Source organism: Loxodonta africana, chromosome 2 (assembly GCF_030014295.1).
Source record: "Loxodonta africana isolate mLoxAfr1 chromosome 2, mLoxAfr1.hap2, whole genome shotgun sequence".
In the NCBI taxonomy this organism is placed as follows: Eukaryota; Metazoa; Chordata; class Mammalia; order Proboscidea; family Elephantidae; genus Loxodonta; species Loxodonta africana.
Window position 1 is genome coordinate 4125825 of NC_087343.1, and position 20984 is coordinate 4146808.

Consider the following 20984-nt stretch of genomic DNA (forward strand, 5'->3'; position numbering starts at 1 on the left):
CTGGCCCGTCCCAGATACACCTCCTCTCGACCTCAACCCCGGCCCGGCCCGCCCTGTCGCCTTTGATCACCGGGGCTCCACTCCCGGCCCCGCCCCCTCATCGAGGCCCCGCCCCTCCCAACCACGCCCTCCTCCCGGCCACGCCCCTCCTAGCGGCTCCGCCCCCAGCCCGCCTCCCTCCCTGCGAGGTGGGCGGAGTCCCTGGTTTCTTGGCAACCTGAGGACGCGGGTGGCCGGCGAACCCCGGAGGCTGGTGAACGCGGCCGGCGGGCACTCTGTGGCAGGCCGACGGAGCATGGCCTCGGCGGAGGCGCTGACCCGGGCCCGCGCGGAGGACGTGGACGAGGACGAGGACGAGGAGGAGATCACGGCCGCCACGCTGCGGGGCCAGCCGCGGCCGCTGCCCATCTCGGCGCTGTCCGCCTTCAGCTACATCCCGCCGCGGCGCCTGGACCCCAAGGAGCACAGCTACTACTACCGCCAGGGCAAGGTGGGTGCCGGGGGAGACGGAGGGGGCAGGACGATCAGCGGGGAGGTGGGCTGGGCGCCTGGACCCCAGGGAGCACAGCTGCCACTACCGCCAGGGCAAGGTGGGCCAGGGGCTGGGGTAGACGGAGGGGACAGGACGATCAGTGGAGAGGTGAGCTGGGCGCCTGGACCCCAGGGAGCACAGCTGCTACTACCGCCAGGGCAAGGTGGGCCAGGGGCTGGGGTAGACGGAGGGGACAGGATGATCAGTGGAGAGGTGGGCTGGCTGGGCGCCTGGACCCCAGGGAGCACAGCTACTACTACCGCCAGGGCAAGGTGGGCGAGTTGCGGGGGAGGCAGTCTGGAAGGCCAGAGGCAGAAAGGGGCGGGGGCGGGGGTAGGGGATAGCACGGTGCTGGGGGCGGGCTCGGGGCGGAGCTCGGGGGGAAGGTTGAGGACAGGATGTTTAGCAAGGGAGGGTAGACAGGCGCCTGGACCCAAGGAGCTCAGCTGCTACTACTGCCAGGGCAAGGTGGTCCCCCTGGGGAGCGAGGAGGGACCAGGGTGGAGCCCGGGGCTCAGCTGGGGCAAGAGGGGGCAGAGGTGAGGTGGGATGCCAAGGAGGTGAAGAAGGCAGAGGACCTAGATGTCTGGACCCCCAAATCCACAGCTATGACTATCTGGAGAGCAAGGTGATGCTTCCCCAGGGGAAGAGCGGTGCGGGGCGCGCGGAGTCAGGCGGGGGGGCGGGAAGGCTGGGGACTGCTTATGTGGGTGGAGGACTGCACAGTGTGAAAGAAGGGTCAGGGAGGGGCGCGCAGTTCCAGGTTCTGGGGACGCTCACAGGGGAGGGGCAATCCAACCGGGCGCTAGGACACAGAGGGGATGCTCAGAAGGGCAGGAGGTACCAGAGGAGAGAAGGAGGGCGGTTTTCACGGAGGGGTCTGAATTCCCGAAGAGGGCTCGGGACACCCAGGTGCACAGTTCGGAAAAGGAGGCAGGCGTGTGGCCTCCTCTGCTTTGTGTCTGCAGTCCGCACGGGGGCCAGGACGGTCCTTGGCAAGGGGACCCTCTGCCCACCTTCAAACCTAAGGAGGGAGGTGTGACCAGATGCGCAGGGAGGTGGATTGGGGGTGGTCTCGGATTCTGAAGTGGCCCGGGGGATCTGGGAGAAGGGCCCTGCGTGTCTGCAAAGGGCCTTACACCCAGCACCTCCCACCAGCAAAGAGGAGCAGGAGGAGCAGTCCAAAGAAAATGGAGCAACTTCAGGGTCTGCGGGTGCATCCTTCTTGCCCTGTTTCCAAACATCTCCAGGATGTCTGTCAGTCAGGATGCAGGGCCCCCATTATTAAACAGGAAGATGGCTGGGCCCAGCCTGCAGGGGTAACTTGGACCAGGCCTTTCATGCCTGCTAGCTACGGCTGCCAACCAAAAGGTCGGCAGTTCGAATCCACCAGGCGCTCCTCGGAAACTCTATGGGGCAGTTCTACTCTGTCCTATAGGGTCGCTAGGAGTCGGAATCGACTCGATGGCACTGAGTTTTGGGTAGCCACTCTGGTGGCTTGAGTGACCCAGGTGAGGAGGGGAGAGTAATCTGGTGAGAGGAGGAAGGAGGCCTTTCCCTGGTGCTGCACAAGATATTCCCACAATGCATCCTTGCCTTCCTCCTCTCACCACCATCAGTAGAGTCCAAACAGGTCCAGGTGCAGGTCAGCTCAGCACACTTCTGAGTCCTTACCTTGTGAGGGCTGGAAGCACATCACAGGGCTTTGCCTTACAGACATCTTCAGTTTCCAGTTTAGGGACCACCAACCTCAGCCTGCACCTCTCTGGGTGGCCTGGAGTGGTATGGAAGGAGAAAGAGGACCTCAGGGGGCATCTGGAAGTATCTGCCTTCGAAGCCCTGTTTGCAGACTCTCCCAGGCTGGAATATCCACTGAATATTAAGATGATTGGGGGTAGGGAATTTAAAGTGATGATACCCAACCTTTAAGGATCTCTACTTTTTCATCCATGAGCAAAATGTTTTGAAAGAGCTCTTAACTGTAAATAACTTCATTTATTAAATGAATTTACATTTTAAGTATAGTTGATGTTGTTAGTTGTTGCAGATTCTGATTCCTGGCTACTCCATGTGTGTGTTACAGAGAAGAACTGCTCCCTAGGGACTTCTTGCTCACCTAGAGATATCCATTTTAAGTATACTATACTTATATTCCCCCACGTGTCTGTCAGTTTGTCATACTGTGGGGGCTTGTGTGTTGCGGTGATGCTGGAAGCTATGCCACCAGTATTCAAATACCAGCAGGGTCACCCATGGAGGACAGGTTTCAGCTGAGCTTCCAAACTAAGACAGACTAGGAAGAAGGACCCGGCAGTCTACTTCTGAAAAGCATTAGCCGGTGAAAACCTTATGAACACCAGCGGAACGTTGTCTGATATAGTGCTGGAAGATGAGCCCCCCAGGTTGGAAGGCACTCAAAAGAAGACTGGCGAGGAGTTGCCTCCTCAAAGTACAGTCGACCTTAATGACGTGGAGTAAAGCTTTCGGGACCTTCATTTGCTGATGTGGCACGACTCAAAATGAGAAGAAACAGCTGCAAACATCTATTAGTAATCGGAACCTGGGATGTATGAAGTATGAATCGAGGAAAATTGGTAATCGTCAAAAATGAAGTGGAACGCATAAACATTGATATCCTAGGCATTATTGAGCTGAAATGGACTGGTATTGGCCATTTTGAATCGGACAATCATATAGTCTACTCTGCTGGGAATGACAACTCAACAAGGAATGGTGTTGCATTCATTGTCAAAAAGAACGTTTCAAGATCTATCCTGAAGTATAACGCTGTCAGTGATAGGATAATATCCATACGCCTACAAGGAAGACCAGTTAATACAACTATTATTCAAATTTATGCACCAACCACTAGGCCCAAAGATGAAGAAATAGAAGATTTTTATCAGTTGCTGCAGTCTGAACTTGATTGAACATGCAATCAAGATGCATTGATAATTACTGGCAATTGGAATGTGAAAGTTGGAAACAAAGAAGAAGGAGCAGTTGTTGGAAAATAGGGCCTTGGTGATAGAAACAAAGCCAGAGATCAAATGATAGAATTTTGCAAGACCAAATTCTATCATTGCAAATACCTTCTTTCACCAACATAAACGGTGACTATACACACGGATCTCGCTACATGGAACACACAGAAATCAAATTGGAAAGAGATGATGGAAAAGCTCAATATCATCAGTCAGAACAAGGCCAGGGGCCGACTGTGGAACAGATCATCAATTGCTCATATGCAAGTTCAAGCTGAAACTGAAAAAAAAATCAGAGCAAGTCCACAAGAGCCAAAATATGACCTTGAGTGTATCCCACCTGAATTTAGAGACCATCTCAAGAATAGATTTGATGCATTAAACACTAGTGACTAAAGACCAGACAAGTTGTGGAATGACATCAAGGACATCATCCATGAAGAAAGCAAGAGGTCACTGAAAAAACAGGAAAGAAAGAAAAGACCCAGATGGATGTCACAGGAGACTCTGAAACTTGCTCTTGAGCGTCGAGCAGCTAAAGTAAAAGGAAGAATTGATGAAGTAAAAGAACTGAACAGAAGATTTCAAAGGGCCTCTCGAGAAGACAAAGTATTATAATGACATGTGCAAAGAGCTGGAGATGGAAAACCAAAAGGGAAGAACACGCTCAGCGTTTCTCAAGCTGAAAGAACTGAAGAATAAATTCAAGCCTCGAGCTGCAATAGTGAAGGATTCCATGGGGAAAATATTAAACGATGCAGGAAGCATCAAAAGAAGATGGAAAGAATACACAGAGTCATTATACCAAAAAGAATTAGTCGATATTCAACCATTTCAAGAGGTGGCATATGATCAGGAACCGATGGTACTGAAGGAAGAAGTCCAAGCTGCTCTGAAGGCATTGGCGAAAAACAAGGCTTCAGGAATTGATGGAATATCAACTAAGATGTTTCAACAAACAGATGCAGCGCTGGAGGTGCTCACTTGTCTATGCCAAGAAATATGGAAGACAGCTTCCTGGCCAACTGACTGAAAGAGATTCATATTTATGCCTATTCCCAAGAAAGTTGATCCAACCGAATGTGGAAATTATAGAACAATATCATTAATATCACTTGCAAGCAAAATTTTGCTGAAGATCGTTCAAAAACGGCTGCAGCAGTATATCAACAGGGAACTGCCAGAAATTCAGGCCGGTTTCAGAAGAGGACGTGGAACCAGGGATATCATTGCTGATGTCAGATGGATCCTGGCTGAAAGCAGAGAATACCAGAAGGATGTTTACCTGTGTTTTATTGACTATGCAAAGGCATTTGACTGTGTGGATCATAACAAACTATGGATAACGCTGCAAAGAACGGGAATTCCAGAACACTTAATTGTGCTCATGAGGAACCTTTACATAGATCAAGAGGCAGTTGTTCAGACAGAACAAGGGGATACTGATTGGCTTAAAGTCAGGAAAGGTGTGCATCAGGGCTGTATTCTTTCACCATACCTATTTAATCTGTATGCTGAACAAATAATCCGAGAAGCTGGACTATATGAAGAAGAACGGGGCATCAGGATTGGAGGAAGACTCATTAACAACCTGTGTTATGCAGATGACACAACCTTGCTTGCTGAAAGTGAAGAGGACTTGAAGCACTTGCTAATGAAGATCAAGGACCACAGCCTTCAGTATGGATTGCACCTCAACATAAAGAAAACAAAAATCCTCACAACTGGACCAGTGAGCAACATCATGATAAACGGAGAACAGATTTAAGTTGTCAAGAATTTCTTTTTACTTGGATCCACAATCAACAGCCATGGAAGCAGGAGTCAAGAAATCAAAAGATGCGTTGCATTGGGCAAATCTGCTGCAAAGGACCTTTTCAAAGTGTTGAAGAGCAAAGATGTCACCCTGAAGACTAAGGTGTGCCTGACCCAAGCCATGGTATCTTCAATAACATCATATGCATGTGAAAGCTGGACAATGAATAAGGAAGACCAAAGAAGAGTTGACGCCTTTGAATTGTGGTGTTGGCAAAGAATAGACTGCCAAAAGAATGAACAAATCTGTCTTGGAAGAAGTGTGGCCAGAATGCTCCTTGGAGACAAGGATGGTGAGACTGCGTCTTACATACTTTGGACATGTTGTCAGGAGGGATCAGTCCCTGGAGAAGGACATCATGCTTGGCAGAGTACAGGGTCAGTGGAAAAGAGGAACACCTTAAACCAGGTGGATTGACACAGTGGCTGCAACAATGAGCTCAAGTATAACAACAATTGTAAGGATGGTGCAGGACTGGGCAGTGTTTCTTTCTTTTGTGCATAGGGTCGCTATGAGTTGGAACCTACTCGACAGTACCTAACAACAAATACGTATATTACTACCAATTAATTTATGATCAGCATGAGAGAACCACCCAAAAACCATGGACTCTTCATGTTTTCAGTGGGCCTATGTTGTTTTCCGAATCAGAATCGACTCGACAGCAACTAGTTTGGTTTTCTTTTTGATATGTTATTTAAAGGAGTCCCTGGGTGACACCTGACTACTAGCTGAAGGTTTGGTGGTTCAAACCCACCCAGAGGCTCCTTGGAAGACAGGCCTGGCAATCTGCTTCTGAAAGGCCACAGCCTGGAAAAACCCTATGGAGCACTTCTACTCTGCTCACGTGGGGTTGCCATGAGTCGGAGCAGACTCCAGGGCAACCAGCAACAGCAACGGCATGCTGTTGTATTGAGAGAATACAAAATGTGTGGCCAGTTTGAAATAATGAAAACAACTCACAATACACCGTTCTGGTTTTTACTTTGAGAGGCCATGTTAAATAGAACCTTGAAGCTATCGAGAAGACAAAAGACTAAGCAAATGAAGGCAAGATCTCTGTATTGACAAGAAAGGCCAGGAGAAGACTGCTAAGGATGCTGGGCAAATGGCCTTGTAGATAAGGAATCTTGGAATGGGCAGATCTTCCCACTCGGACAAGCAGCGCAGCCCCCGGCCCTGTGGGCCAGGCACTACCAAGGGGAGAAGGGCAGAGCTGAGCATGGTGGGCTCAGTGTGTTCTAAGTCTACCAGTGTGGGCAGCGGCTCCACTTGCCTGGGCAGAATCAACCAAGGGCAGACAGAGGCGGGTGGTGTGAGTGACCAGGCCCTCATCATTTGGGAGGAGTGCAGGAGTGGGCAAGGAGCCCACTTGAATCCAGGGTTGGCACGTGTATATGGCCCACTGCCTGAAGTAATCAATAAAGTTTTATTAGAATACAGCCAGGCTTGCCTAATAAAAACACATACAGACTTTGATAGTAAAAAGCTTTATTCAGAAAGAAAAAGGGGGGAGAGGAAGGGGTATCGTAAGATGGGGAAGGGGACTGTCATGGATTGAATTGTGTCCCCCAAAAATATGTGTATCAATTTGATTAGGCCATGATTCCCAGTATTGTGTGGTTGTCCACCATTGTGCCATCTGATGTGATTTTCCTGTGTGTTGTAAATCATACCTCTATGATATTGATCTTGGAAGAAGTACAACCAGGATGCTCCTTGGAAGCAAGGATGGCAAGACTACGTCTCACACACTTTAGACACATTATCAGATGGGATCAGTCCCTGGAGGAGGACATCATGCTTGGTAAAGTAGAGGGTCAAAGAAAAAGAGGAAGACCCTCAATGAGATGGATTGATACAGTAGCTCCAAAAATGGGTCCAGTGTAGCAACAATTGTGAGGATGGCACAGGACCAGGCAGGGTTTCAATTCTTTTGTGCATAGTGTTACTACGAGTCAGAACTGACTTGATGGCACCAAACAACAACAATGATGCTGATGAAATGGGATTAGCAGCAGGTATGTTAATGAAGCGGGACTCAATCTACAAGATTGGATTCTGTCTTGAGCCAATCTCTTTTGAGACATAAAAGAGAGAAGCAAGCAGAGAGACATGGGCACCTCATACCACCAAGAGAAAGCACCAGGAGCACAGTGCATTCTTTGGACCTGGGATCCCTGCGCAGGGAAGCTTCTCAGCTGGGGAAGTTTGATGACAAGGACCTTCCCCCAGAGCTGACAGAGAGAAAGCCTTCCTCTGGAGCTGGCGCCCTGTATTTGGACTTCTAGCCTCCGATACTGTGAGAGAAAAAATTTCTCTTTGTGAAAGCCATCCACTTGTGGTATTTCTGTTAGAGCGGCACTGGATGACTAAGCCAGGGACCATGACAACAGGAAGAACGCTCCAACCATAGATCTGCAGATGCTTGGAGACATGGGCAGAACTTACGGTTGGTTGGCAAGAGTTTCCAAGCGTTAGGGAAAAAACACCTTCTCTCATGGAGACAGAGTCAACAAGGCTAGGAAAAGACCCAGGTGTGGGGAAAAGGGATGAAGGGGTACTGTCTTTGGATAGTAAATAAGAGCACATGCTATCCTGAGACCAGCTTGTCCTCCGGAAGGGGCCTTTAAGGAGGGTTAGTGTGCTGGCTCAGGCTGAGCGGGGCCAAAGCTCAGGGCCTTGGGGAAGGAGAGAAGTCTAACCAAAGTTTGGTGAACAAGCACTTTATTTCTCATTGATCAGTGGGGACAAGCAGTTCAGTTACTTATTTAGGAGACAAGGAATGGGAGCGCTCAGTTGCTATCCAAAAGGTTGGCGGTTCTTTAAACCCTCCAGCCACTCTTCAGGAGAATGACCTGGCGATCTGCTTCCATAAAGATTACAGCCTTGGAAACCTTATGAGGCTGTTCTACCCTTTCCTATGGGGTCACTATGAGTTGAAATTGATTCGACAACAATGGGTTTTTTTTTGGGGGGGGGGGTCTGGCTTTCAGGGGCCCTGGTGGTGCAGTGGTGAGGCGCTTGGCTGCTAACTGAAAGGTTGATGGTTCAAACCCACCAGCTACTCCTCGGGGGAGAGATGTGGCAGTCTGCTTTCATAAAGAAACTATATGGGGGATCAATTGGAATCAATCAGATGGCAACTAGTTTGGTTTTTCTGGTTTGGTATCTGGCCTTGTATCAAAGTCTGGTAAGCAAGGGGACATCTGTGAGTCTTACCTGGGAAGAGAGTTCTTTCCTGAACTCAAAGGGTGGGAGAATTTCTTTAACCATCTCTGTATTCCAGTGTCAGGGGTTCAGGTACAATTCCACATGGGCACACCCATTCGTTTACATACATGAAGGGTTGAGTAGCTGTGGCAGAGGCCCAAAGGCTCAAAAAGCTAAAATAGTTACTCTGTGGCATTTTACCAAAAAAGTCTGCCAAACTCTGTTCTAATGTATTGCATTAGGACTAGAATTAGAACAAATTAATTCAAAGTGGATTTTTAAAAAAGCATTTCAGCACGGTTTGGCAAGCCGGGGTCACAGTCAATTTTAAGCCTAAAAGCTTGGCTGCTAACCAAAAGGTCAGCAGTTTGAATCCACCAGCTGTTCCTCTGAAACCCTATGGGGTAGTTCTACTCTGTCCTACAGGGTCGCTATGAGTCGGAATTGACTCGACGACAATGGGTTGGGAAGTGTGACCCTGGGTAGCGAAAATGGCTTTTTGCTCTCGGCAACTAACCTAAAGGTTAGCTATTCAAACCTACCCAGCGGTGCCATGGAAGAAAAGTTTGACGATCTACTTTTGTAGAAATTACAGTCCAGAAAACTCTATGGAGCACTAAAAAAGAAAAAAAAACCACTGTCGTCCAGCTGATTCCAACTCACGGCAACCCCATACATGTCAGAGTAGAATGGCTCCATAGGGTTTTCTTGGCTGTGATCTTTATGGAAGCAGATTGCCAGGCCTTTCTTTGTGGAGATGCGGTGTAGATTCAAACCACCAACTTTTAGGTCAGTAGCCAAGCGCAAACCGTTTATGCCACTCAGGGACCTTGCAGAGGAGTGCTGGGTAAAAACATAGGCTCCATGCTCACGAGCTGTGTGGGCTTGCCCAAATCACAGACTCTCTGTCTCCGGTTGCCTGTCTGTAAAACAGGGATCAAACAGTGCCTGTGTCCGTTAGCTCCTGTGAGAAATAATTTAATACTAAGTGTGAAAGTATAAAGTGCTTATGTGTAAAGTGGCACATAAGCAAAAACAACTAAACCCCTTGCCTCGCCGTAGAGTCGATTCTGATTCATAGCTAGGTATTAAAAAAAAAAAGGTTGCCATCAAGTGGATCCTGACCCAGGGCAACTCCGTGGGTGTCAGATTACAACTGTGCTCCATAGGTTTTCTTTTTCTTAATTGTACTTTAGATGAAGGTTTACAGAGCTAATTAGTTTCTTATTAAGCAATTAATCCACGTTATTTTGTGGCATTGGTTGCCAACTCCACAACTTGTCAACATTCTCCCCTTCTTGACCTTGGGTTCCCCATTTCCTGTCCCCTCCTGCCCTTTCATCCTTGACCCTGGGCTGGGGTGCCCATTAATCTTGTTTTGTTTTATAGGCCTGTCTAATCTTTGGCTGTAGGGTGAACCTCAGGTGACTACAGGGCTAAGTTAATAGGGCGTCTCTCAAGTCTAAGAGCTACGTTGGAGTCCCTGTGGGGCCATACTCTCGAGGTTTCTCCAGTCTCTATCAGGCCAGTAAGTCTGGTCTTTTTTTGTGAGTTAGAATTTTGTTTTACATTTTTCTCCAGCTCTTTCTGGGACCCTCTGTTGTGATCCATCAGAGCAGTCAGTGGTGGTAGCTGGGCACCATCTAGTTGTGCTGGACTTGGTCTGGTGGAGGCTGTGGTAGATGTGGTCCATTAGCCCTCCGGACTAATCTTTCTCTTGTGTCTTTGGTTTTCTCCATTCTCCCTTGCTCCAGACAAGGTGAGACCAGTGGAGTATCTCAGATGGCCACTCACAGGCTTTTAAGACCCCAGACGCTAATCACCAAAGCAGAATGTAGAACGTTTTCTTTATAAACTATGTTATGTCAGTTGAGCTAGATATCCCCCGAGACCATGGTCCGCAGTCCATTCCGTAGGTTCTCAATGGTTCATCTTTTGGAAGCAAGTCATCCGAGGTGCCTCTGGGTGGACACAAATGCCCAACCTTTACCGTTAGCACCACCCAGGGTCTCCTATTTATGAACAACTACTATAATTGCCGGAGGCAGTGATGGTTTGGGGGTAGAATTCTCTCCCTCCATGTGGGAGACCTGGGTTCGATTCCCAGCCCATGCACCTCATTATGGCCACCACCTGTCTGTCGGTGGAGGCTTGTGTGTTGCTGGGATGCTGAACAGGTTTCAGTGGAGGCCAACACCACCACTGTTACTATTATTTGTTCTCGTTAGTGATTGTGAGAGTGTTTTTTTCAGTGAGGGTTGGGTTCAGGTGGCCAATCTTGTATGTCCCAGACCCTGTGGGAGGGCAGATGATAAGAACATCATCTGGTGGCTTCTAGTCTCTAGAGCACCTCACCTCGGAGCCCAGAGAGCTAACCCCCTGAACACTGCACATTTGGTTAACCCCAGTGATGCCCCAGCAGAAATGTGACCAGCCCTGCCCCGATCCCTCGGGGTCTCTGGCAGTGAGGCTTTTCCTATCAAACACTGTTCCAGTGGCGGCAGACTCAGCTCAAAGCTGATCTTAAGTTACTTTTTCCTTCTTCTGCCTTAGGCAGCATTTCTGCTACTGAAATGGAGAAGCAGAGTTAAAGTGGATCCCCTTTTGGGAAGGTTGTGAGTAAATCCCTCAAGTCTAAGAGCTACATTGGAGTCCCTGTGGTGCAGTCAACATACTTGGCTCCTGATGGGAAGGTTGGAGGTTCTAGTCCACCCAGAGGTGCCTCAGGAGAAAAGCCTGGCAATCTACTTCTGAAAAATCAGCCAGTGAAAACCCTGTGGAGCACAGTTCTACCCTGATACACATGGGGCTGCTGAGAGTCGGCGTCAACTCGACAGCACTGGTAAAAAAAAAAAAAAAAAAGGAGGGCGGTCTACATTAAAAAATCCTAAGAGGTTTTGTTGTTATTGTGTGCCATTGAATTGATTCTGACTCATAGCAACCCCACGTGACACAGTAGAACTGCCCCATAGGGTTTCCTAGGCTGTAATCTTTATGAGAGCAGATCGCCAGGTCTTCTTCTCATAGAGCCATTGGGTGGGTTCCAACCGCCAACCCTTCTCTTAACAGCTGAGCACTTAACTGTTAAGCCACCAGGGCTCTTTGAGAGGTTTTAGAGATGGTGATAAGGCGGGCTGTGGATAGCTCTGTCTTAAGGGAAGCTTTTCTCTGAAGGCCCCGTCTTGGTTATCCAGTGCTGCTATAACAGAAATACCACAAGTGGATGGCTTTAACAGAGACAAATTTATTCTGTCTCAGTCTGGTAGGCTGTAAGTCCAAATTCAGGGTGTCAGCTCCAGGGGAAGGCTTTCTCTCTGCTGGCTCTGCAGGAAGGTCCTTGTCAAGGTCCTTGTCCCCCAGTCTAGGAGCTTCCCAAGCACAGGGACCCTGAGTCCAAAGGATGTGCTCTGCTCCCAGCACTGCTTTCTTTCTGATATGAGGTCCCCTCTCTCTGCTTGCTTCTCTTTCCTTTTATCTCTTGTAAGATAAAGGGTGGTACAGGCCACACTCCAGGGAAACTCCTTTACATTGAATCAGGGATGTGACCTTAGTAAGGGTATTACAATATCACTTTAATTCTCTTTAACATAAAATTACAATCACAAAATGAAGGACAACCACGCAATACTGGGAATCATGGTCTGACCAAGTTGACACATTTTTGGGGGACACAACCCAATCCATGACAGCACCCTTCAGTTAGGGGGATCATTCAGCTTTCCTTCCCCTGGAGTGTGGTGTCCATACTGAGGTGAGGGCCTTGTGTTTCTTTAAACATCATTGCATTTCCCTTTGCCACGTGCAGCCAGGCACTTTGTAAATGTGACCACGTGCAAGGACCGTCCAGAGTGTCCTGCATACAGCAGGTGCTCAATATGTGCTCCCCTGAGCCATTCCTTGATGTGGATTTTTGACCTTTAAGCACTAAGCACATTAACCCCTGTCATGGATTGAATTATGTCCCCCCCAAAATGTGCGTACCAACTTGGCTAGGTCATAATTCCCAGTATTGTGTGGTTGTCCTCCATTTTGTGATTGTAATTTTATGTTGAGAGGATTAGGTGGGATTGTAATACCATCCTTACTGAGGTCACCTCCCTGATCCAAGGTAAAGGGAGTTTTCCTGGGGTGTGGCCTGCACCACCTTTTATCTCTCAAGAGATAAAAGGGAAGCAAGCAGAGAGTGGGGGACCTCATACCACCAAGAAAGCAGCACCAGGAGCAGAGCGCATCCTTTGGACCCGGGGTCCCTGAGCCTGAGAAGCTCCTTGACCAGGGGAAGATTGATGACAAGGACCTTCTGGAGCCAGCAGAGAGAAAGCCTTCCCCTGGAGCTGATGCCCTGAATTTGGACTTGTAGCCTGAGAGGAAGACTGAGGACAAGGACCTTCCTCCAGAGCTGACAGAGAGAGAAAGCTTTCCCCTGGAGCTGACACCTTGAATTTGGACTTTTAGCCTACTTTACTGTGAGGAAATAAATTTCTCTTTGTTAAAGCCATCCACTTGTGGTGTTTCTGTTATGGCAGCATTAGATGATTAAGACACCCCCCCCAACACACACGCACATGCACACACACAGAGGCACACCCATACACACACACATGCACACTAATCCGCACACACATTCACACACACACACGCTTTTGCTCCTACAGACTGTGGTGCTCTAGTTCTGTGTTTTCCTAGTCTGCCTGTTTAAATCTAGGTGGGGTAGTCTGTATTACATCCAGCAGGCTCTTGCACCCACACACCTTCTGTGAGGGATTGAACTGTGTCCCTCAAAAAGATCTGCTGAGTCCTAACCCCAGAACCTGGGAAGGTGACCTTGCTTGGAAACAGGGTCTTTGAAGATGTTATCTGTTAATGCGAGGTCATACCAGAGTAGGGTGGGTACTTATCCAATCTGAGTGATGTCTTATAAGAGACAGAGAGAAGATACACCATGTAAAGATGCATCTACCAGCCAAGAACTGCCAAGGAACGCCTGGGGCTACCACAAGCTGGGAGAGACAAGGAAGGATCTTTCCCTAGGGCCTTCAAGAGAGAGCATGTCCCTGCTGACCCCCTGAATTCAGACCATATCCTCCAGAACTGTGAGACAACAAATTCCTTTTAAAGCCATCCACTTTATGGTATTTTGTTTTGGCAGCCTTGTTGTTGTTGTTAGGTGCCACTGAGTCGATTCTGACTCGTAGCAACCCTATGTACAACAGAATGGAACACTGCCCAATCCTGTGCCATCCTCACACTCAGTGTTATGCTTGGGTCATTGTCGCAGCCACTGCATCAATCCATCTCGTTGAGGGTCTTCTTCTTTTTTGCTGACCCTCTACTTTACCAAGCATAATGTCCTTCTCCAGGGACTGGTCCCTTCTGATCACATGTCCAAAGTGTGTGAGATGTAGTCTCACCATTCTCGCTTCTAAGGAGCACTCTGGCTGTACTTATTACAAGAAAGATTTGTTCATTCTTTTGGAAGTCCATGTTATATTCAATATTCTTCACCAACACCACAATTCAAAGGCGTCATTTCTTCCTCAGTCTTCTTTATTCATCGTCCAGCTTTCACATGCATATGATGCAATTGAAAACACAATGGCTTGGGTCAGGCGCACCTTAGTCTTCAAGGTGACATCTTTGCTTTTTAACACTTTAAGGAGACCTTTTGCAGCAGATTTGCCCAATGCAATGAGTCCTTTGATTTCTTGACTGCTGCTTCCATGGGCGTTGATTGTGGATCCAAGTAAAATAAAATCCTTGCCTTAAGGAACATAGAAGATTTATCCTCTGTGTAGCCAGAAGTAGAAGAGAATTGAATATTGGTAATGTGTGGTTGTGCAGTGGTTAAGCGTTCAGCTGCTAACCAAAAAGTTGGTGGTTTCAATCCATCCAGCGGCTCCACAGGAGAAAGATGTGGCAGTATGCTTCCATAAAGATTGCAGCCTTGGAAACCCTGTGGGGCAGTTCTACTTTGTCCTATAGAGTTTCTGTGCACTGGAATCAACTGGAAGGCACACAACAATAACAGTTGTCTACCAAACCAGTTTGTCTGCCAATTTGTTCACCTGGGGGAGAGCTCTCCTAGGTCGGGTCTCTGGCTCCGCTGTAGTTACCCTTCGTTCATCTCCATTCTTACTTTCCACTGTTCAAAAGGTGATGTGCTAAGTTTCTGGAGCTACTGTAACAAATTACCACAAACTGGGTGGCTTATAACACAGAACTTTATTCCCTCTCAGTTCTGGGAGCTAGAAGTCTGAAATCAAGATGTCGGCAGGGCCGTGCCCTTACTCAAAGCTCCCGGGAAGCTCCTTCCTTGTCTCTCCCAGCTTCTGGTGGCCCTCGGTGCTCCTTGGCCTGTGGCTGCAGCAGTCCAACCTGTGCTCCATCTTCATGTGGCCGTCTTCCCTTGTTTGTCTGTGTCCCTGTCTCTTTTCTTCTCATGAGGACACCTATCATATTGGCTTAGGGCCCATCCTAGTGAGCTCATCTTAGCTTGATTACATCTTCAAAGACCCTATTTCCAAATAACGTCACATTCACAGTTACTGAGTGGTTAGGACAACCTTAGGCCTTTTTTGGAAACACAATTCAACACGTAAAAGATGGTAACTCCTCCTGACCAGGAGGTCACTCACCCACTGGTCCTGTCTGTAGTGGGAGGTATAGCCTCCCTGCCTCAGCTTCTGCCACAGCCACCTTCTGCCCCAGCTGAAACCAGAGCGGGCCTCCCTGCGATGCCAGCGCCGTACTTACATCTGCCTCCCTTGCTTCATTTGTACTCAGCTGTTGTTTTACTATTGGGGTCATCTCCATGGTTAGACTCTGGTGTCCTTAAGGGCAGGGGCTCCTTTCTTCTGAGCAGGAGCCTAGCTAGTGCCTCACATAAGAGTGGGGCTAATGAGCTTTGGGCAGGAGCCCTAGTGGAATAATGGTTAAGTGCTCAGCAGCTAACCAAAATGTTGGTGGTTTGAATCTATCCAGCAGCTCCACAGGAGAAAGACGTGGCTATCTGCTTCCATAAAGATTACAGCCTAGGGAACCCTTGGAGCAGTTCTACTCTGTCCTATAGGGTTGCCGTGAGTTGGAATTGACTTGATGGCACACAACAACAACAATGTGCTTTGGAGGTTGTCTTGGTTATCTAGTGCTGCTATAACAGAAATACCACATGTGGATGGCTTTAACAAACACAAGTTTATTTTCTCACAGTCTAGTAGGCTATAAGTCTAAATTCAGGGTGCCAGCTCCAGAGAAAGTCTTTCTCTCTCTGTTGGCTCTGGAGGAGAGTCCTTGTTATCATTCTTCCCCTGGTCTAGGAATGTCTCAAAGCAGGAACCTTGAGTCCAAAGGATGTGCTCTGCTCCTAGCATGGCTTTCTTGGTGGTATGAGGTCCCCCATGTCTCTTTGCTGGCTTCTCTCTTTTATATCTCAGAAGAGATTCTTAGGACACAATCTAATCTTGTAGATCTCATCGACGTACTGCCGCTAATCCATCTCATTAACATCATAGTGATAGGATTTACAGCACGTAGGAAAATCACATCAGGTAACAAAATGGTGGACGATCACACAAGACGGAATCATGGTCTAGCCAAATTGATACACATATTTTTGGGGGACACAATTCAATCCATGACAGAGGTTGAAATTTGAAGGCCTCCACCAGACTTAAAGCACGCAGTCTACAGGCTAGAGTGACATTTCATACTAGGCATGGGGTCACCATGAGGGAAACAGATGGTAGATCAACCAGTACCACAACCAGTATGAGGCCCTTGTCTTAGCTTCCTGGAGCTGCTGTAACAAAACACCACACAGTGGGTTGCTTCGAAGAACAGAAAATTGTTTTCTCATGGTTCTGGAGGCTAGAAGGCCAGATCATAGAAGTCCTGGCCACACTGACTCCTTGGAGGCTGTCTCCTACCTTCTGGGGGTGCCAGCAATCCCTGGTGCTCCTCTGCTGTTCATTAATGCACCTGCCTTTCTTGCCGCATGGCGCCTGTCTTCCCCCCGGTGCCACCCCTTTTTATAGACACCATTCAGAGGAATCAGGACTAGGACCCACCCCAGTGTAAACTTGTTCCACCTAACTGATAACAAAGACCCTATTTCCCCAAACAAGGTCACATTCCTAGGAACAGGGTTAGGACTGCAATGTATCGATTTTGGGGGACACAATCCAATCCATAGAAGCCATATTTAATTTTAACAACACTCAAAGCCCAGAGAGACTATAGGAGATCACAAGAGAAAAGTAAATGGCTTTGGTTTTGCTTTGCTTTGCTTTTTAACAGACACATCATGTGTGAAAGAGAGGGAATGCCTTGAGAGATTTGAATAGCAAAATATCAGCAAAACCAGAGCTCTGCTTTATGAGAGCATCTAACTCCAGACTGGTTTTTATTAATATCAGTTTGCTTCAAACTATAAAGGAATGAAAGAAAAAGGGAGAAAAGAAGGAAAATTAACCATTAAAATCTGGGAAAAGGTGCTCAGTTTGATTAGGTTTTGGAAATGGGCGGTCACATGGCTAAAAGAGGGTGCCTGGTGGTGGCATTTTTCTTATATTTCAGTGATAGAAAAATTCATTTTTCATCCTGGAAAGTTCTGAATATGCAAAATCCCCACTACGAAAAGATGTCTAAGATTCTGGTCACGCCCTCGGTGGTGAGATTCCTAAAAAAGATTATCCTGAGCAATAGTGGGCTCTGGTAACTAACCCGGGCATTGCGGGGCCGGCAGCAAGGCTTCTTCAGGGCACTGCTTTATGGAGTGTTCCAGGGGACCTGATTTCAATGAGAAATGGGCATTTTTATAACAGTGCACATGACACCAGCTTCCTCCAACTTAGAGGACAAAATGCAGTCACGTTTCCTTGCACGTTCAGACCACAGTGATGGCATCTCATTCTGTTCTGGGGCCCGTCCTTCCCTCTTCAGGGACTCCCTCCCAGGATAAGCCCCAGAGCCCCAGGGGGGCTTACTCAGTTCAGAAGGGCAGGCCAAAACCAAATCTATTGCTGTCGAGTCGATTCTGACTCATAGAGGGACTTCAGGACAGAGTAGAGATGCCCCATAGGGCTTCCAAGGAGCAGCTGGTGGATTCGAACTGCCGACCTTTTGGTTAGCAGCCGAGCTCTTAACCACTGCACCACGAAGGCTTCCCATCTATCATGCATCTATTTATACGGATTATATGCAATTTCTGGGTCATGAAAACAGTTAATGCTCTCGGCTGCTAAGCCAAAGGTTGGAGGTTCAAGTCTACCCAGAGGCACCTCGGAAGAAAGGCCTGGCAATCTATTTCTGAAAAATCAGCCACTGAAAACCCTGTGGAGCACAGTTCTACTTACACACACGGGATCACCAGGTGTTGGAGTCAACTCTTGGCAACTGCCTTAAAAAGAGCTGAGGGAAAGAAATGAAAGTTCCCATGGAAGTGCCCCTACCCCATGCCCATCAGCTCTTGCAGAGACCCTGCCCCTGCTGGGCTGAGCTGTGACTGCCCCCTGCTGGGCTGGGCTGTGACTGCCCCCCCCTGCTGCTGGGCTGGGCTGTGACTGCCCCCCCTCTGCTGCTGGGCTGGGCTGTGACTGCCCCCTGCTGGGCTGGGCTGTGACTGCCCCCTGCTGGGCTGGGCTGTGACTGCCCCCTGCTGGGCTGGGCTGTGACTGCCCCCTGCTGGGCTGAGCTGTGACTGCTCCCTGCTCTGGGTCATGGCCGCTCCCCCCCTTGGTGGGTGACCATCCTGACCAAGTGCAGTCATGACAGTCCAAAGACTCTATGCCCCCAGCTCCATCAGGTCAGCATTGGCTCCATCAGGCTTTCCAGGCTCAGTTTTCAAATAAACCCACAGCTTCTTTTCTCCTTTTATTCCCAGACAGGAATCGTTTCCCTCTATGACTGTGTTTTCAAGAGGCGCCTAGATTACAACCAGATATCGCACCGTGATGACAGAGAGCACGCGAAAAGCATAGGGCTGTGTGTGAACGAGGAGGTAACAGGGTGCTAACAGATCAACATAAAATGCACATTTTAATACTGGGTTCCCTTTGCTTCCTGTAACTCCAGGAGTCTGGCACCTCACCTGGATTTTACTGTCCCCAGAAACCAAGATGAAACTGTTATTTTAGCTCAGTGTATTCTGTCTTGCTATTGTGTATTAACTTTTGTGATTCTGTTTCGTTGTACAGAATTTAGCAATTAGTGAGAGAAAAACAAAGAGCCCCTGGGTGGTACAAATGATTAAGGGATGAGCTACTAGCCGAAAGGTTGGAGGTTCAGGTCCACCCAGAGGGGCCTCAGAAGAAAGGCATGGCGACCTGCTTCTGTAAGGTCACAGCCTTGAACACACCACGAAGCGCACTTCTACTCTGCACGCATCGGTCGCCACAGTTCAGAACGGACTCAGTTTAGTGGCAACTGACTTTTTAGCATAGTTGTTTTTGTCATTAGGCGCCATCGAGTTGATTCCAACTCAGCGGCCACATATGATGGAGTAGAACTGCCCCACAGGAGTTTCTAGGCTGAAAGGAGCCCTGGTGGTGCAGTGGTTAAGCACTCGGCTGCTAACCCAAAGGTCAGCAGTTTGAATCCACCAGCCTGCTCCTCGGGAGAAAGATGTGGCGGTCTGCTTCCATAAAGATTTACAACCTTGGAAACCGTACACAGCATTTCTGCTCTGTCCTGTAGGGTCTCTATGAGTCAGAGCTGACTTGATGGCAGGGTTTTTTTTTTTTTTTTTTATCTTTATGGAAGCAGATCTCCAGGTCTTTTCTCCCTCGGAGCTGCTGGGTGGGTTTGAACTGCCAGCTGTTCATTTAGCAGCAAAGCACTTAACCATTGGGCCACCAGGGCTCCTTTTCTAAGCATTACTTATATCCATTTAAAGGAGCCCTAGTGGCACAGTGGTTAAAGCGATTCACTGCTAACCAAAAGGTCAGTAGTTTAAAACCACCAGCGACTCCATGGGAGAAAGATATGGCAGTCTGCTTCTGTGAGATTTACAATCTGGGAAACCCTATGGGGTTGCTATGAGTCGGAATCGACTTGACAGTAGTAGGTTGTTTTTTTTTTTTTCATTTTGGTATACCTATTTATTCAACAAATGCTTCCTGAGCACCTCCTGTGTACCGGGCATAAAAGGAATAAGACAAAAGTCTCTGCCTTCTTAGAGCTTCTGTTCCCATGAGGAGACTGAAAAATCAGAGGCAAATTTGTAATGAACCTAATTCCAGGTAGTGGTGATTGGTGTGCAGAAGAATGAAGCCATCTAAGGGGCGAGGGCTGAGCAGGGGGCAGGGGGTGCTCCTTTAGCTGGGTGGGTGGGTGGGGTCAGGAACAACAGTGACAGTTGGTGAGAAGGTGGCTGCAGGAGAGGAAGGGGCAGAGGTGTGCCCAGGAAGAGCAGACAGGCCAGGCAGAGGCCCCGGGTCCGTGGGCTGGGGGAAAGAAGGAGCCAGGCTGACAGCAGAGTGGGCAGGAGAGGGCAGGAGAGAGGAAGGATATGGCTCTAAGTCAGAGGTACCTGGGCTCAGGTCTCAAAGCTGGAACCACTGCAAGACCTCGGCTCTTCCTTGGAAGGACCTGAGGGCAGTGGAGGGCTCAGAGCAGGAGAGTCCCTGAATGGGGCGAATGTGAATGCACTCGCTGCTAGCCAAGAGGCTGGAGGTTCGAGTCCACCCAGAGGTGCCTCAGAAGAAAGACCTGGCAATCTCCTTCCAGAAAACCAGACCTTGACAACCCTGTGGAGCACAGTTCTACTCTGGTACACATGGGGTCTCCGTGACTTGGAGCTTACTCCGTAGCAACTTGTGTTTTTTTGGAGCAGAGGGCCTGAGTCCAGCATTTAAGGAGGTCCCTCTGGCTTCAGTGCCGAGTAGAGGAAGTGGCCAGGTGGAGTCAGCTCAGTTTGCAGGCTCCCAGGTGGTTCACCTTGCTGAGCTCCGGGCAGATGCACTCAGCACCCTGGCCGTGGGGTGGGCTGAGCTGAGGTCACCGTGTGTGTGACGGTGCTGTGGGTGCCCCCACAGGAGCGGGAGCGGCCCGTCGGGGTGCTGACCTCCTCTGTGTATGGGAAGCGTATCCACCTGCCAGTGGAGCCGCTGAACCGGGACCACGGGCGCGTCAACCACGTGAAGGCCGACTTCTACCGGAAGAACGACATCCCCAGCATCAAGGCCCCTGGCTTCGGGCACATCTCTCCAGTCTGAAGCCCCCAGATCCAAACGGCACGTCGGGGAGCCCGCCACAAGTGAGGCTGTCGGGGGTGGGTGGGGGTGCCGGGCCTTACTGCACCTGCTCATGGCCATGTAGTCATTGCAGCAGGTGTCTGTCCATCTCCGGGGAGGACCGCATGTGGGCAACTTCCTGCACGCTGGCTGCCTCGTCAGGAACCTGGCCCTGTGCCTCTGATGCTTACAAGCATGGGCCTGGTGAC

General features: G+C 49.0%; 1 protein-coding gene across 1 annotated transcript; it reads left to right on the forward strand.

Moving 5' to 3' along the window:
• Positions 1-295: 295 nt before the first annotated feature.
• Positions 296-20757, forward strand: CFAP90 (cilia and flagella associated protein 90). The gene is made up of 3 exons (XM_064279681.1): positions 296-490; positions 18426-18542; positions 20578-20757. Exons 1-3 carry the CDS (start codon positions 296-298, stop codon positions 20755-20757), a joined length of 492 nt encoding a protein of 163 aa, XP_064135751.1.
• The last annotated feature ends 227 nt before the right edge of the window (positions 20758-20984 follow it).